This window comes from Sphaerodactylus townsendi, linkage group LG01, assembly GCF_021028975.2.
Source record: "Sphaerodactylus townsendi isolate TG3544 linkage group LG01, MPM_Stown_v2.3, whole genome shotgun sequence".
Classification (NCBI taxonomy): Eukaryota; Metazoa; Chordata; class Lepidosauria; order Squamata; family Sphaerodactylidae; genus Sphaerodactylus; species Sphaerodactylus townsendi.
This window is the reverse complement of record NC_059425.1, coordinates 12,536,416-12,553,309: the sequence shown is the minus strand read 5'-3', so window position 1 is coordinate 12,553,309 and position 16,894 is coordinate 12,536,416. Positions and strand designations below refer to the sequence as shown.

At 50.1% G+C, this 16,894-nt stretch overlaps 1 protein-coding gene across 1 annotated transcript in view; it reads left to right on the top strand.

Moving 5' to 3' along the window:
- CGN (cingulin) overlaps positions 1–16,513 on the top strand; it is a 54,439-nt gene extending 37,926 nt beyond the window's left edge. Inside the window, 6 exon segments of the mRNA XM_048511032.1 lie at positions 818–907; positions 2,845–2,928; positions 7,139–7,257; positions 8,504–8,612; positions 10,492–10,655; positions 11,568–16,513. Coding sequence (XP_048366989.1) covers positions 818–907; positions 2,845–2,928; positions 7,139–7,257; positions 8,504–8,612; positions 10,492–10,655; positions 11,568–11,709 — 708 coding nt within the window. The 3' untranslated portion in view covers positions 11,710–16,513.
- The last annotated feature ends 381 nt before the right edge of the window (positions 16,514–16,894 follow it).

Below are 16,894 nucleotides of genomic sequence, written 5' to 3'. Positions count from 1 at the left end.
CCTGTTTTATCCATTTTGCAAGTTTAGAGTTGCTGAAGTCGCAACATCTACCGTCAGATCCAATTCCAGCAGGCCTCTCTGCATCTTGTGGGAGGGGGTCCTTGAATGCAATGTCTTCCTTTGGCAATAGGGGGCAGCACCGCTTTTCAAAGCTCCGTTTACTTTCTGTATGCGCTGGGCAGAGAGGTTCTAGGAAAAAAGAAAGCACTTTGCATGGGATATGCAAAGAAATATTCAAATTTACATACTGTCCCTTTGTCCATTTCAAAGCACACATTTTCCTACATGGAAAAAAACTAATAAACTCTGTTGTTTCCAAGGAACACGGAGCCCACCGTGGAAACCGTCAGCAAACCCTGCCTTAAATTTTTTAAGGATCCTTTCAGAGCCAGTCCTGTGTACAGACTTGGTGGGAGCAGCAGTGGCATAGTGGCTAAGAGCAGGTGCACTCTGATCCAAAGGAACCGGGTTTGATTCCCTGCTCTGCCGCTTGAGTTGTGGAGGCTTATCTGGGGAATTCAGATTAGCCTGTGCACTCCCACACACGCCAGCTGGGTGACCTTGGGCTAGTCACAGCTTCTCGGAGCTCTCTCAGCTCCACCCACCTCACAGGGTGTTTGTTGTGAGGGGGGAAGGGCAAGGAGATTATAAGCCCTTTGAGTCTCCTACAGGAGAGAAAGGGGGGATATAAATCCAAACTACTCCTCCTCCTCCTCTTCTTCTTCTTCTTCTTCTTCTTCTTCTTCTTCTTCTTCTTCTTCTTCTTCTTCTTTTTAATGCAGTTTTTAAATGCAGTTTTTTAAAACGCAATTTGCAGGACAAGTCCAAACGACTTGAAGTGGAACTGGACGAAGAAAGGAGCACGGTTGAGCTGTTGACCGAGAGGATTAACCGCACCAGAGATCAGGTGGGCACTGCGGCCAAAACACAGCCTCACCTGTTCTCAGAAATGTGGTGGGTGAATAGAAAGGCCACTAGGCTGATTCACATCCTAACGGGTTAGTTTTTGGATTTCCTTGTCGTCTTCCACAGGGACCTCACAGAGAAGTTTGCAAACAAGGTGTATCAAGTATGTCCAAAGCGAGGAGGGGGAGATGCTACTTTTGGTTTGGACAAAATGTCCCTCTAGTCCCGTATCTTGTTATCAGTGGGGACCAGGCAGCTACTTTTAAAAAGTTCATGTGAACAGGACCACATGGCAGCAGTCTTCATCTGCTGGCATGAAGAGGTATACTGCCCCTGAACATGGAGGTTCCATTTAGCTGTCATGGCCGATAGCTGCTGGCGGGCCCATCTAGGAATACAGGGATTGCCTTCAAAAGTTTCTCCTCGTCCTGTGGCCAGTCAGGTTCTAGGCAACCAACCACAGAGTTCGTGCCCAAAACTCTTCTGGTCTGTGTCTCTTATTCTGCTGGCCGGACGCGGACGTTGTATGAGCTCTTGGCTCACATCTTATTTGCAGCTGAAAAAAAAACAAACCCCAAATGCTTGAATTGCACATAAACTTGGTTCCTTGGCCAAGAGAATTCCGGTGTCCGCTCTGGGCATGCAGAAATGATCAGCAGAGGATCTGGAGCCAAGGACATTTAAAGAGTGGCCTTGTCTCACTGCAAAACATGGAAATAAGCTTGCCCAGTTCCTCAGTAGCAATGAGGTCGCCTTCACAGCAGAAGGCCTGCTTTGTTTAAAAGCGCTTTGCATCCCTTATCTCGGTGTTGCCCTGAGCAGTGACCTTGTAAAGTAGGTTGCGTTAATTGCGGAGGGTGGAGCTGAGTTGATTTTCTTGCCGAGGACCCTCTGAGGCCAGGTTCATAACATGGTGCCTGCTGGCACCTTTCCCGGTGCCCACCAAGTGTTATTAGAAAATGGGAGGAGCTTGCGGGGGAATTGCCCAGCGGGGCTTGTGATTGGCCGCTGCAGATCTGAATGGCTGTGCGGACTCACACAAAACCTTGCTTTGACATCTGTTGCCACCATAACTGAATAATCTTCTCTGTGGGAATGAAGGAAAATGGGGTGCTTGCAAGAAAGAACTTTAAGGCTGTATGTTCATTTTAAAAGGCATACTGTTCAGCAGCGGCATAGCTTTATGAATAGTGCCAACCATTAATCTTTACAAGATATGAAAAATTTATTGAACTTAAACCTCATTTTTTTTAACCATTTCAGCACAATACGTAAAATATAATTGCTGTTCCTCATCCAACTTCCGTTCTGGCCTTTTATTTACAAGAGTAGTTAACTTGGCTGCTGTAGCAGATTCTTTCTTTTTTTCTTCTTCTCAGTTTTCTCATGCAAGGCAATTCTCTGGAGAAACGATGTTTTGGGTTGATCATGCAATTGGGGCCACTCCCTTTAGGCATAGAATAAGAGAAGAGAATAAAGAATAGAAAATAGAATAGGGAATAGAGCAGTGGTGGCGAACCTTTGGCACTCCAGATGTTATGGACTACTATTCCCATCAGCTCTTGCCAGCATGACCAATTGGCCATGCTGGCAGCGGCTGGTGGGAATTGTAGTCCATAACATCTGGAGTGCCAAAGGTTCGCCACCACGGGAATAGAGAATAGAATAGGTGTTCAGCAATTATGGGGTGGGGGGGGAGAAGCGGTAATGCAGGGTCTGCAACCTGTGGCTCTCCAGATGTTCATGGACTACAATTCCCATCAGCCCTTGCCAGCATGGCCAATTGGCCATGCTGGCAGGGGCTGATGGGAATTGTAGTCCATGAATATCTGGAGAGCCACAGGTTGCAGACCCCAGTAATGCAAAAGAAACTTTGGCTTCAAAACATCAGGCAGGCAGCCTCACGTTAAGCCCACCCCTTCCTCTCTCTTCCTCCAGATCGACCAATTGCGTGCCGAGCTGTTGCAGGAGCGTTCTGCCCGGCAAGACCTGGAGTGCGACAAGATCTCTCTGGAGAGGCAGGTGAGCATGGAGAAGCTTTGGGTCAGCCGAGCGCTGCTTCTTAAAGCCCCGAGGCTGCTGGAAGAATTTTGGGGCCGGTATCTGGGTGTCCCTTCATGCACCATAAGAAGGCCATGGTGACAAGCGCAGAAGAGAAGCGCAGAAGCAGCCTTTCTTGTGAAGTTTAAGCGGTTGCATCTGAATGGGAAATGCTGGCTCACAAATGTGGCCTAGTCCAAAGACTGGGAAATGAGCCGCCTTCAGTTTACTCCAGGCTGTGTTCGCATTAGAAGAGGAGAAAACTTTGGATTTATACCCTGCTTTTCTGTACCTTTCAGGAGTCTCAAAGGAGCTTACAAACTCTTTTCCCTTCCTTTCCCCACAACTGGCACCTTACGAGCCAGGTGGGACTGAGAGAGCTCGAAGAGAATCGTTGCTTGCCCCAGGTCACTCAGCAGACTTTATGTGAAGTAGGACTGGGAGGGTGTAATTTGCCCTTTCTGGCCGCTGCAGAGGCAAGCATCGGCTTGAGAAATTGGTCCACAGGAGGAAGCAGAGATAGAAAGAAAAATTTGGATTTGTACATCCCTTAAGCAATCTTTGGAGCATTGCCCTTTTAAGAAAACCATAGAGGCAGGCTGCCGGAGAGGCAGCTTCCCTGAAGCCAAGGCAAGCCTCAGAGCCTGCGGGGAAAGGAAAAAAAGAATGAGTTAGTGCGGGGGACCGGGCTTGCCTGCCTGGCCCCTCCTTAAAAAGCCTCCCAAAGGCTTCTGGGGCTCTCCCCCAGCTGCGGCTCCTTTGCTGGCTCAGCGCCCCACCTCCCAATGGACCTTTCCCACCCTCGACTTATACTCGAGTCAATAAGATTTCCCAGTTCTTCAAGGTAAAATTAGGTTCCTCCACTTATATGTGAGTTGACTTATACGTGAGTATATACGGTAAATCAGTCATGCTCGGATAAATCAATCATGCAGCCCTTCAGCTGACGTGTAGGCGGCAAGACGGAGTCCCGAGGAACCGCCTGTGTCACTTTGGGGGGAGAGCTGAAGACGTGTTCTGCATTTGCCTCACGAACCAACTGGAGCCCTGATGTAATGGAGGGGCAGGCTGAGAATTCAAATGAGGCCCTGCCCCAAGTTCGAAATCCAAAAACAAAACCTGAGCTACAAAATCATCCCTTGGCGACATAACGCCGCCCAAGAAAAACAAAAATACGTCCGGGGAGTGTAAAGTGGGTGTAGCGAAGAAGCCCAGAAGGGTGCAGATTAGGAAAGAGACAGCCGTCAAATTAGTACATCGTCTGCTGATGGACGTGGCTCAGGGCAAGGAGGAGTCCTGGGTGTTTCTGCCTGATTCTGGCTTGCGGCCAGCATTTCACAAGGTGGCTCATGGTCAGGAAGGGCAAGATGGGAGCAAAAGGGTGCTCCCCTGGTGGGTTGTCAAGTCCCATAGATCTTTCACCTCACGAGGCTCCACACGAGCGACTCTCATTGGGTGAACTGGATTTGTTTCCCCGCTCCTGCACATGAAGCCTGCTGGGGCACCTTGGGCCAGCCACAGCTCCCTCCAAACTCTCTCAGCCCCACCTGCCTCACAAGGTCTCTGTTGTGGGGAGAGGAAGGGAAGGTGATTGTAAGCGTCTTTGAGACTCCTTAAAGGCAGAGAAAAAGCGGGGTCTAAAAACCAACTCTTCATCTTCTTCCTCCTTTCTTGGCGATGCAAAACATAGCCTCAGCTCTTTGGAGTACTTATACTCTCACTTTATCCTCTCTCTTCTCCTTGGCTACCAGCAAACACTAGAAACAAGTTTCCTTTTCCCCCCCATTCCAAGGGGATCTTTTGAAAACGTGGCCGTTGCCGTCACAAGCAGGACAATTTGTGTCGTCTGCTTTACAAAGTTCTTTTCCTATCTGTGCAGCTGTTCACCTGAAGCATGTTTGAACACAGAGAGGGAGGTGCCTTGGACTTCTCTAGGACTGTGTGTGGTACTTTCAACACTGTTGTTTGTTACAGCGCAAGGGGATCATAATTACTATTATGTAACTCTGGTAGTAAAACTTCCACCTGACTGGCAGCATTACATAACGGCGTCCTGTGTGACCTCTTCTTTCTTTGTAACCCCAGCTGGAGGCGCCGAGGAAAGCCTTTGAAGTGCTGAAAGTGAATCTTTCACTTCGCACATGCTGGATAATATACTTCCAATCTACCTTTAAGCGCACGTCGCAACTGGATTTGTCTGCTTGAAACGGCAAAGCCCATTTGCAAAATGCCACGAAATGGCATTGGAAGTGGACTGAAATTGCATTATTCTGCGTGTCTGAGTGCAGACAGAATTAGAGGGCATCAGCCAGCAGAGAAAAGGAGGAAACATCTCTGGACAACTCAAGCTAGCGAGCCAGTTCGCATGCAGCAGAAGGAAGCAGACGTGCGAACTGAACAAAATGGCCCTTTGCAGAATTTCAGGGCCTTCCAGCAAACACTTGCGTTTTCTCTCTCTTGTAAAAGCCAGTTCCTTGCTCTTGTGAAGTGCACAGTTTCTTTCTGACAGGCGGCTGGACGGTCTTGTGGCGGAAGTTGAGCTCTTACGCATTTGGTGAACGTTTTTGCTCTGGCTGCTGCAAAGAAGTGCTTTTTATCTGAATTATTGGGGGCACTTTTTTCAAATCAAGGAGTCACTTTTTTCAAATCAAGGAGTCACTTTTGTCAAATCAAGGATAAATCGGTGCAACGTTCCCACCTGACCCAGAACCTGTCCTTCAGGGCTCAGCCACGGACCTTGTGGAATATCAGTAGTGCTGTTGCCATGACCCGGTCGGCCCAGGCTAGCTCAATTTCGTCACATTTCAGAAGCTGAGCAGGGTTGGCCCTGGTTAGAGTTTGGATGGGAGACCATTGAGAAAGTCCAAGGTTGCTATGCAGAGGCAGGCAATGGCAAACCACCTCTGTTTCTGCCCTGCCCTGGCTGGCCCAAGCTAGCCCACAATCATCAGATTACAAAAGCTAAGCAAGATTGGCCCTGGTTAGCATCTTAATGGGAGACCACCAAGGGTTGCTACGCAGAGGCAGTTAATGGCAAATGTCCTCTGAGTACCTCTTCCCTGGAAAACCCTAAATTTACATTAATCTTTATTACAATCCAAGATCAGGAAACATATCAATGGTACATAGTCCTCAGTTAAACAGCACTCAATACAGGCAATATGCAGCGTTTAACATTTAAAATGCAATACTGAGTTATTGAAAAGCCCACGGGGTAGCCGTAAGTTGATTGCCGCTTGATGGCATTTCCTACCACAAGACTGTTTCTGAGTGCACGCGGCACATTTATTTTTGCCCCTTGCGTCAAGCAAACGACTCATAAAGATAGAAGTGGAGGGGGGGTGCATGGTGTAGAGGTTAAGAGCAGGTGGATTCTAATCTGGAGGACCGGGTTTGATTCCCCACTCGTCCACCTGAGTGACAGAAGCTTATCTGGTGAACCAGATGTGTTTCTGCATTCCTCCATTCCCGCTGGGTGACCTTGGGCTAGTCATCTTTGAACTCTCTTAGCCCCACCTACCTCACAAGGTGTCTGTTGTGGAGAGAGGAAGGCAAAGGCGCTTGTAATTCACCTTGAGTCTCCTTACAGGAGAGAAAAGGGGTATAAATCCAAACTCTTCTTCTTCTTGTTCTGGCAGAAGACTCTTGATCTTAATGTATTGTTGAAGGCCTTCACGGCCAGAATCACTGGAGTGTTGTGAGGTTCCCCGGCTGTATGAGCGTGTTCCAATAGCATTTTCTCCTGATATTTCACCTGCATCTGTGGCTGGCATCTTCAGAGGATCTGATGGCAGTGAGATCCTCTGAAGATGCCAGCCACAGATGCAAGCGAAACGTCAGGAGAAAATGCTATTGGAATAAGCCCATGCAGCCCGGAAACCCCACAAGACTCCACCCTTGATCTTCATTCACTTCTGGTAGCTCAGTCTGCGTGTTCCTTTTTAAAATAGATTCCCGCAGTCGTAGGAGCAGCAGCAGAAGGCCATTGGTTTCACATCCTGCACGTGAGCTCCCAAAGGCACCTGGTGGGCCACTGCGAGTAGCAGAGTGCTGCACTAAATGGATTCTGGTCTGATCCAGCAGGCTAGTTCTTATGTTCTTATGAGCTCACAGCTCAGCTCGGTTTTCACAGGGAAGCAGGGATTCTCGGGCTTCCTCTTGCATTTCCTCACGCTTTGAAACCTCTTTCCAGAACAAAGATCTCAAGAGCCGCCTGGCCAGCTCCGAGGGGCTGCAGAAGCCCAACGCCAACGTCTCGCAGCTGGAGTCCCGTGTTCAGGACCTGCAGGAGAAGCTCCAAGCTGACGAAAGGTAAGCTGCGGCAGGGCGTCATGAAAGCTGAGCACAAACGATATGAAAATGACTTAAAGGCCCCTTCCGCACATGCAGAATAATGCACTTTCAATCCCTTTTCAATGCACTTTGCAGCTGTATTTTACTGTGCGGAATAGCAAAACCCACTTGCAAACAATTGTAGAAGTGGATTGGAAGAGCATTATTCTGCAGGTGCAGAAGGGGCCAAAGTAAATCCATTTATCAAGTGTGCATTAAGCGCTGTCAAGTTGCTTCCCACTCACGACAACCGTATGAATCAAATGTCCTCCAAAACACTCTTCGGTTAACAGTTTGGCTCAGGTCTTGCAAACTGAATCAGTTTCCTGTTGGGTCTTCCGCTTTTCCTATTGCCTTCAACTTTCCCTAGCATTGTTGTATTTTCCAGTGATTCTTCTCATTATATGACCAAAGTCCAACAGCCTCGGTTGAGCCATTTTAGCTCCTAAGGAAGGTTCTGGGTTGATTTGACCTAGAACCATAGAATCATAGAGTTGGAAGAGCCCCCAAGGGCCATCAAGTCCAACCCCCTGCAGTGCAGGAAGACACAATCAAAGCACTCCTGACAGATGGCCATCCAGCCTCTCTTTAAAAACCTCCAAAGAAAAAGACTTCACCACACTCCGAGAAAGGTTAAGAGGTGACATGATAGCCATGTTTAGATAATTGAAGGCATGTCATGTTAGTGAGGGAGCAAGCTTGATTTGTGCTGCTCCAGAGACTAGGACCAGGAGTCATGGGTTCAAGGTGAAGGAAAAGAGATTCCACCTAAACACCAGGAAAAAACTTCCTGTCGGGATGAGCTGTCCAACAGTGGAATTCACTGCCTCCGAGAGTGGTGGAGTCTTTGAAGGTTTTTAAAGAGAGGCTGGATGGCCGTCTGCCAGGTGTGCTTTGATTGTGTCTTCCTGCATTGCAGGGGGTTGGACTTGATGGCCCTTCTGGTCTCTTCCAACTCTACGATTCTATCTCATCATCGAATCCATCATGCTAAGTAGCATATTGGGCAACAAGTGCTCTCCATTTTGGTATCAAATCCAAACTGAAGATTCCAAACCCAACCGTGGGGCCAGTCCTCCGCCAGTCGTCCTGTCATACTCCCTTCCTGATGCTGACAAATCTGCTCCCGGATGCCCCTTTCCTTCGTCGCAGGGTCTTGCTTACCCTGGTTGATGGAGGCAAGACCAAACCGGCTGAGCTGTGCCGTTTCCCCCACCCCTTGCAGAGAGAAAAGCCTTCTGGTGTCGTCCAACCGCAAGCTGGAGAGGAAGGTGAAGGAGCTGACCATCCAGATCGACGACGAGAGGCAGCATATCAATGACCAGAAAGACCAGGTGAGTGGGATGGTGCAGGGCAGGGTGGGGCGGGGCGGGTTGGGCAGAGAGGCTGAGCCAAAGGGAAAGGTGCCCAAGCCACTGATGAGATCTTCTTTTGGTTCTTGTCAGTTTGCAAAAATGACATACCTGGAAAGGGCGCGGAGGGCCCTCGCTCAGTGGTGGGGCAAACGTCCTGAGAGCCCAGGGTTTGTCTCCTGTTAGAAAACGATTCCAGGATTCGGGAGGACCTCCCCTGAAACTGCCTTCTACTGATTCAGACCATTGATCCATCCGGGAAAGTATTGTCCACTCGGACTGGCAGCTGCTCTCCAGGGTCTCAGTCAGAGATCTTTCATGTCCCCTGCTTCCTGATAGTTGTAGCTGGAGGTTCCAGGAGGCTGGGACCTTCCACATCCCAAACAGAGGCTGCACCACTGAGCTCAGTTGTAGGGCTGCCAGATACCAAGTCAGACCCTTGGCCCATCAAGGTCAGAATTGTCAACTCAGGCTGGCAGCTGCTCTCCAGGGTTCTCAGGCTGAGGGCTTTCACATCACCCACTGCCCTTTTAGCTGGCAGTGCCGGAGATTGAACCTGGGACCTTCTGCATGCCAAGCACGCTTGGTATAAGGTAGCTTAAGATGTCATAGGGATGGGGTATAGCTCAGAGGCAGAGCGCTTACTGGGTGCATGGAAGGCAGCTCCTCTGCAGAGCCAGCATGGTGTAGTGGTTAAGAGCAGTAGACTCTAATCTGGAGAACCAGGCTTGATTCCCCACTCCTCCACATGAAGCCTGCTGGGTGACCTTGGGTCGGTCACAGTTCTCTCAGAACTCTCAGCCCTACCGACCTCAGAAGTTGCCTGTTGTGGGGAGAAGAAGGGAAAGGAGATTGTAAGCCACTTCAAGATGCCTTACAGTTGAGAAAAGTGAATTATAAATCCAAACTCCTCTAAACTGTTGAGAGAGACTGGCTGCTGTGGGGTTTTCCAGACTGTGTGGCCATGGTCTGGTAGTTTTTGCCCGCAACTGTGGCTGACATCTTCAGAGTCATGTTTATTTCCGTGACACATCTTACTGTGACAAGTCTCTGGTCTGGTAGTTTTCCCCCTAATGTTTCACCTGCATATATGGTTAGTATCTCTCCTCCATTGAGGATGGAGGCTGCATCAACCTCTGGGTTATGGGCCCAGCACACTTCCGCACAGCGGAAGTGTGCTGGGCCCTTAACCAAGAGGTTGATTGATTAAGAGTCTCATTTTTGCCAGCCATAGATGCAGGCGTAAAGTTAGAAACAAAAACTACCAGACCATGGCCATGCTGCCCAGAAAACCCACAACCACCAGTTGACTCCTTCAAAAATATATCATTGGGAAAATCCTTCCTCTATTGGATAACCTAGAGAGCTATTTTCAATCCCAGTAGAACTGAACGGATCACAGCACTGATCCAGTATCATTGAGGAGAGAGACCCTGGCATAGTGGTATAAAGAACTTCCCTGAATGCAGAAGTCCTGGTTTCTAAGCAGAGCCACTGGTCCAAGGGGACTGTTCAAAGCTCAGTTGACCAAGATTTGCCCAGGTGGTGGAATGCCTGTTTTGCATGCTGAGAGACCCTAGATTAATCCCCAGATAATGCAGCCTGTTGCATGTCTGGGAAAGGTTTTTGTGTACCAGAGACCCCAGAAAGCTGCTGCCAGCCAGAAGAGATGGTTCTGTGCTAAGAGTCCAACTTGGGGAAGACTATTTCATCTGTAGTTACCTCATTCTTATGCTCTCTGACTGGGGATCAAGGCACCCCCACCCCCATGCAACCAAGCCCACTTTTCCTGACCCTTTGACAGCCCCATAGCACCAAACATCACTCTGATGATATTCTTCCCTCCCTTCGGCACTTGCAGCTGAGCTTGAGGGTCAAGGCGCTGAAGAGGCAGGTGGACGGTGCTGAGGAAGAGATCGAGCGGCTGGAGACTGCGCGGAAGAAGGCACAGCGGGAACTGGAGGAGCAGCACGAGATGAACGAGCAGCTGCAGAGCAGGATCAAGGCCCTGGAGAAGGACCTCTGGTAGGAAGAGGGATTGTTTCTCCATCAGTGGCGTAGCCCACCCTGTGGAGTTTGGGACAAGAGCAGTCGTACACCGGTGGGTGGGGTGAGTCCACATGGAGTTTAGGAGTGGGGCTAGCCAGCTCGCCCTACCCCCGATTTCCACGTGGAGCTTGAGATCGGATCGGCTTGTTTGATTCTGGCCTCAGTTTGCCCAGATCCAGCTTAGAACTGCAGACTTCCGGCATCAAACAGTCCTGCACCACTCCCTAGTTCCACGTGGAAATTGGGGGCCAGAGCGAGCCAACTGGCCTCACTCCTGAACCCCACATGGAGATGGGGGTGGAGCGGGCCCAGCTGTCCCTGCTTCCAAGCTCCACATGGAGTTTGGGGATAGGGCACATCTGTGGGGTTTTTTTATTAAGCTACAGCTCTGGTTTGCACCATGCAACATGTTTCCCCACCCCCACCCCCATGCTCCCCGAGGAAGCACCCACAGCCCTTTATTGTGCTTTTGCACTAGAAAAATGACTCTGTGCCCCAAGGAACCTACAGTTTGGCCAAAGGAGGAAGGGCAGCAAGTGGCAGTGGTAACTTGCATTTGGTTACAGGCTGAAGAGCAGACTGAAGGAGGAGGGAATTACTGGGAAACAGAATGCTCTCAGTCTTGAAAGATACCTCTTCTCTTCATGTTTTCCCCAATATATTTTTTAAATTCCTCCTCTTGTCCCTTGCATTTGACCTTCTCGTATGCATGTGTGTTTGTCTCTGCCTCCTGTGGTGGCCATTTTGTAGTTGCGCCCGCCACCCGGTGTCGGAATTTCAGAGGTGCTCACAGTCTCAAAAAAGCTGGGGACCCCTGCCCTAGATGCACCAGCTCCCCTTTCTGCAATGGGTTCACGTGGCTGCTTTCTTTCTCTCCCTTGGATCTAGGCGCAAGGCAGCCCGGTCCACGGCAGAGTCCTCCCTGAAGGATGACCACCTGAGCTCGGACGAGGAGTTTGACAGCGCCTACGGCCCGTCCTCTATTGCGTCCCTCCTGACTGAGGGGAATCTCCAAACCAGTTCCTGCTAGCAGCGTTGGGCCACGAGGGGGGGAGGGGCCTCACCCTCCTCGCCGAAACCCCCAAACGAACATGGGGCACCTGTCCAGAAAACCGTCCCCTCGCAAAGCGACGTCGCTGCTTCCACCCTGTCGGGTCCAGAACTAGGAGACAGAGGGCACCCCTCGCACCTTTTCCGTGATAAAATGGACCTCTTTATCGATGTGAAGGAAAGATTTTTATTTTTGCTGGGGGAGGGATGGCGTGTAACATAACGAGGAAAAAAAATGATTCTATTTAACCTATATTGTTTCTTGATCTGGTACTCAGGGCATTGGTGAATGAATGATTTAAAAATGAGGAGGTTCTCTTTCTTAACCAAATTTTAATTTTTTCTGTGTATATAGGGGCGGGGGGGCAAAACATCTATGTATGTATGTAAAATGCATGAATACTGAAATCAATGTGCAATAATGAGAGGGGAGTGATTTCATGGCGATTGTAGACCAGAGCATGTCTCAGGGGGGGGGGGGGGTCTATTGGACAACTGGTGGGGGTGTTGAGCGGTTGGTAGATTAATTCTGAACAGGCCTACTGTTGGCTAGGGGAGGTCTTCAGCATGAAATGTTGTGTGCCTGAACGAGAAAAGCTTGAATGCTGCTTTGAGGTCTGGCAACTTTCTTTGGGGGTTTGGTTCACAATCCTTTCTAAGATTCTCAAAGCCGATTCCTGCTTGACTCGTACCTGTTCCTGTGCATTCTAGTCCACTCCCAGATCCTGTCATACAGTCCAAGGGATGCATCTTCTGTTTGCCCAGGAACAGAACAACCAACTTTGGAATGTATATGCCTGAATCGAGGAAAGGAGCTCTGCTCATCCACGACATCTGAAGCTTTTGCAAGACTTTAGCAAGGCGGGCAGGGTGCCGATAGGATCCCTGACAAACTTGTGCTTAGGTTGTGAGTCATGAAAGTTGTGCACAAGATCTGGCTTTCGCTCCACGGTACCCGCTTGATCTGAGCAGGCCCCGCAACAACGAATTGTCAAAGACCTAGTTGGCATCTCTCGAAAGGCGCAAAACCGTTCTGCCAGGAAAGGATCCCAGTGTCGTCGAAAGATCTTGGTCTGTCTGAGCATCTCTTGGCTTTTTCAAGCTGTGTTGGGAACATGATTATCTGTATTCTTGCAGCATGCAAGGGAGGGGATGTTTTACAGTCACTGTTGGCAACTAAGAAGCCTGCGGTGTGTAAAAACTTGCTTGTCTGTGCTGCTGGATCTTGGTCTGTCAGACTCCAGTGGTCTGTGACCATCCATATGCTGAGAATACTGTCAGATCTGCTGTGTTCAGAGCAGGTATTGCTGCAGAGATGAGCCTATGACACCAGCCTTCAGTTTTGATGGGCAGCTGCTGTGTGAGGGCATTGCAATTGTTTTTTTTTGGGGGGGGGGGATGGTCTGAATCCATTGCCCTTGAGTGACGCTGACTGGGCTGTGAGCAAACGCCCGATTTCTGGTGTCTGAGAGTCACTTCCCATCTTACCATTTAAAGAGGGGAGTGCTCTTTGTCATCTCTCTGTAGGAATACATGTCGCTAAGAATTCCCTCACAGTCTGGGAAGAAGGAATACCAGGCAGTTGGATCGCGCAGGCCTGTTCCACCAAAAGAAAACTTCTTGCTTCGAGGGAAGTCTCCTCTTGCTGGGCAAACCACTACCATTTCCAGGACGGATCTACAGGGTCTAGTCTACGGGCTCTGCCAGAAAGGGAGCTGTTTTGCAAAGAGGTTGCTAGGCAGGTTCCACAGGAATGCGAGTCACAGAAAGCGGCTGTAAAATAGTTGAAAACGCACGGCATCTCGTCTTGGCCAAGATTCCTGAACCGACTCGTCAAAAGAGTTTCTCAAACTCTCTCTCGTTCATCTGTCAGCAAGTTATAAAATGTGCATCTTTGGCGACGTTCCAGTCTCGGCGCATTCTTTGGCAGGGATAAGGTCGCGTGTGCATCCATCTGGGTGCCTTCTGGTTGACTCGCATCCAGTCCCAGTTTGCAGAGGAGGCCAGGCCTAGAAAATTCTTTCTGTGGCACTGAATCTTCACAAGGGCTCTTTTTCCTCTCGTTCCCTCGACGGGTACCCAGTTCGGGCAACCTCGCACCGACCTTCCCAAGCCTCGCACTGTGTGCCTTATTGCACATATATCCCTCAAAGGGAACTATTTTCTGCCCTGGATCCAGACTCTGCAGTTCGTGCTCGAAAACACATCACTGGGGATATCAGCATGCGCCTTCGCCAGGGGCCCCGTCTGCCTGCATCTTCTCAAGCCTTATTGGCGTCCTGTTTTCTTTGCCGTTTGCTCTGCGCTCGAAAGTTGGCCGTCCTGAATCTCTCCTATGATGGCGATAAATGGGAATTCTTAAAGATGCGAAGCCCTCCTCTTCCTTCAGTCTGAACGCTTACCCAGCAGAGAGAAGGTTGGGTTGACAGCCAGTGTCTTTTGGTTCTCTTTAGAGCCAGCCATTGGCCTGAATGCCACGTGCACTTGAAGGGGAAGCGTTTGCGAAAGTATTAAGTGGAACTCCCTCCTTCCTTCCCCAGCGGTCTTGATTCTGAGACCTTTAAGAAAGGCATTCTGGGAAGTTCGTAGCCCAGAAGAGCATTCCAGGTAGCAAGTTTTGGCAAGGGAGCCCCAGTGGAGTACTCAGGGCAGGGGAGTGCTCCTTCCCTACTGAAGGTTGCTTCAATTGTCAGCCCATCCCAAACATTGCGCAGCCCTGCCCCCATAGCCAAATTTCATCCAAATATATGTTGTCTGTTGACCCTGATCTTGCTGCTTAAAGGACAAGTGCCTACAAGAGGGTGTCAGTCTTCCTCAAGAAGGGGATGCCATCTCGCCCAACCCCGTGCTCGGTCTAAATTCTTGGAGCCGCTTCTGTTTTGCCGTTGGCGCCAGAGGAGGCTGGCCGAGTGTGCCAGGGTGAGGACAGCATGGGTTGGCCTCCGGGAAACGGGGTCCCTTGCGTAGCTACCACACGTTGCGTCCAGCGTGTGCTCCAATGAGGTGTTCCAGTCTTGACAAAGATGGCTTTGCTTTGGCGAGTGTTAAAAACAGAGCTGCTTGTTCATCAAGTCCTTTCTGCTGTCTCCATTTCCCTTTGCCACGTTCTGACTGGGTCACGAGTGGCTGGTCGCCCTGTCGTTTGGGCTCCCCCACTAGCAACCACGGGCCTCTTAACCTCCTGCCAAATTGGGGGCAACCTAGTAGGGGGAAAAAACATCAGCCAGGCGAACTATCCTATGTTACAATTCCCGTTTGCTTGCAACATGCATCTAGCTGCAGATTCCGTGGAAAACACAGGAAATTTCGCTTGCGAGACTCTTCAAACCAGCCTGCCCTCGCTGCGATTGAGCGCGCGTTCTCAGGAGAGATCTTTTCAGCACCGCTTTTCTATTTTCGTTGTTTCAGTAGGAAAGCAGGATCAGCGCTTTCTTTTTTTTCTCCGCCCTCCCCCAAACACAGTGGTTGAGCTGCGAGCCACGTATTACGACTTGGTAGGTCTGTGGTGGCAGCCGGTCCCCGTTCTTGCAATTTCTGACATGTGGCCGACTCGGGACTCGGGTTTGAGCCCCCGATGGGCCCAGCTGTGCAGCAGTTGGATTGCGGTGTGTCACAGGTTTGCGGGGGCACGAATTAGCTTTTCTGTTGTGAGCTGGCCACGGAATACATGACATAGCCGATTCTTGCCCACGTTCAAGATCTGTTTGATTCCTCATTGCGTTATGCTGGCCAAAAGTCAAAGCACGCCCCGGGAACATTGGCTTGTAACTAAGCCAAATTCGCCAACAACTTGGACTCTGCTCAAGATTTTGGGCAGAGCGTTTGGCGGATATGGAAAACACTTTTCTTGGAGTTGACATCCAGGACAGATGACAACGGTCTCCATTTACATTTCTGGAGGGGTGACTGTTCTAGATGGACCTGGCTCAGTGTTACACCAAACCGGCTCCAAAACACGTTGGCCACCGCGGACAGGCTGTTTTAAGACTAGCCAAACCCACAGCGGCTGCAATCCCATCGTGTCTTAGACCCCCTGGACAACTGAGTGGCATGCAGTCGGTGCCTGCAATTTAATAACCACCCCACCGTACAGGATGGGGAAGTTCTGAGCACACATACTTTGTCTGAAGCTAATTCAGAGACCGTTTTAGCAGCGGGGGAACTTTGGTGATAGTAGTTGGTGATCGTAGCCCTGTTGGGTCTTCAGGGGTCTTCAAACTGTGGCCCTCCAGATGTTCGTGGACTACAATTCCCATCAGCCCCTGTCAGCACGGCCAACTGGTAGGGGCTCATGGGAATTGTAGTCCATGAACATCTGGAGGGCCACAGTTTGAAGACCCCTGGGTTAGATGCAGAGCCAACCGCCAGAGTCCACCAACTCAAACTGATATTTTGAAAGAATGAAAGGGGTGAATTTTTTTTTGTACAAAAAGAAGCCTGACCCCCTCCCCCCCCCAAACCTGCTCAGTTTCCCCCCCCCCCCCGGCAAAACTTGGGCTGGCTTTTTACACCGAGACCTCTGAAAACCGTATTTCTTACGGTCATGCAATAATGTAGATGTTTATTGTGCGGGGAAGGGCAGGCGATACAATCAGAGGGAATGCTGAGCCTTGTCTGTGCACACGCCCGACAGCTGTGGGTTTGGACCATTCGAAATGGCTGCTAAGGTGACTTGTTTCGGTTATTTGTAACCCTTTTTTTCATTTCTTTCCAGATTTATTTTGCCTTTATTAAAAGAACAAAACTTGTATATTGATTTTTAAGATTAAAAAGTACTATATTAATTGGAGCTTCTCGACTCCGTTCTCTCCCCCTTCCCTTGGAATTGGCGTGGGGTAACGTTCCTCAGGGCAGCCCAGCGGCTACCCAGTTCGCCTCTGATGAGCCAAGCTTGCCTCCCGTCAACCAGGCTGAGAAATGTTAGGCCGTTTCCACGGCCCACTTTTCGAGTTGGGTCAGCGTGCATGGCCGGGACAGGACCATTCGCCTGAGACGGTCCGAGCTACCAGGAAGATGGCGCTGCGCTGTGCCGTCGCCCGATCGACTTACCTTCCCTGCGACTGTCCGGCACGTCACCGAGGCCAGGGGACCGCCCCTGCCCTCTTGGCGACCGCTCTGGAGTCACAGAGTGTCCCAGAGGCGTTTTTACTTGCGTCCCAGGGCAT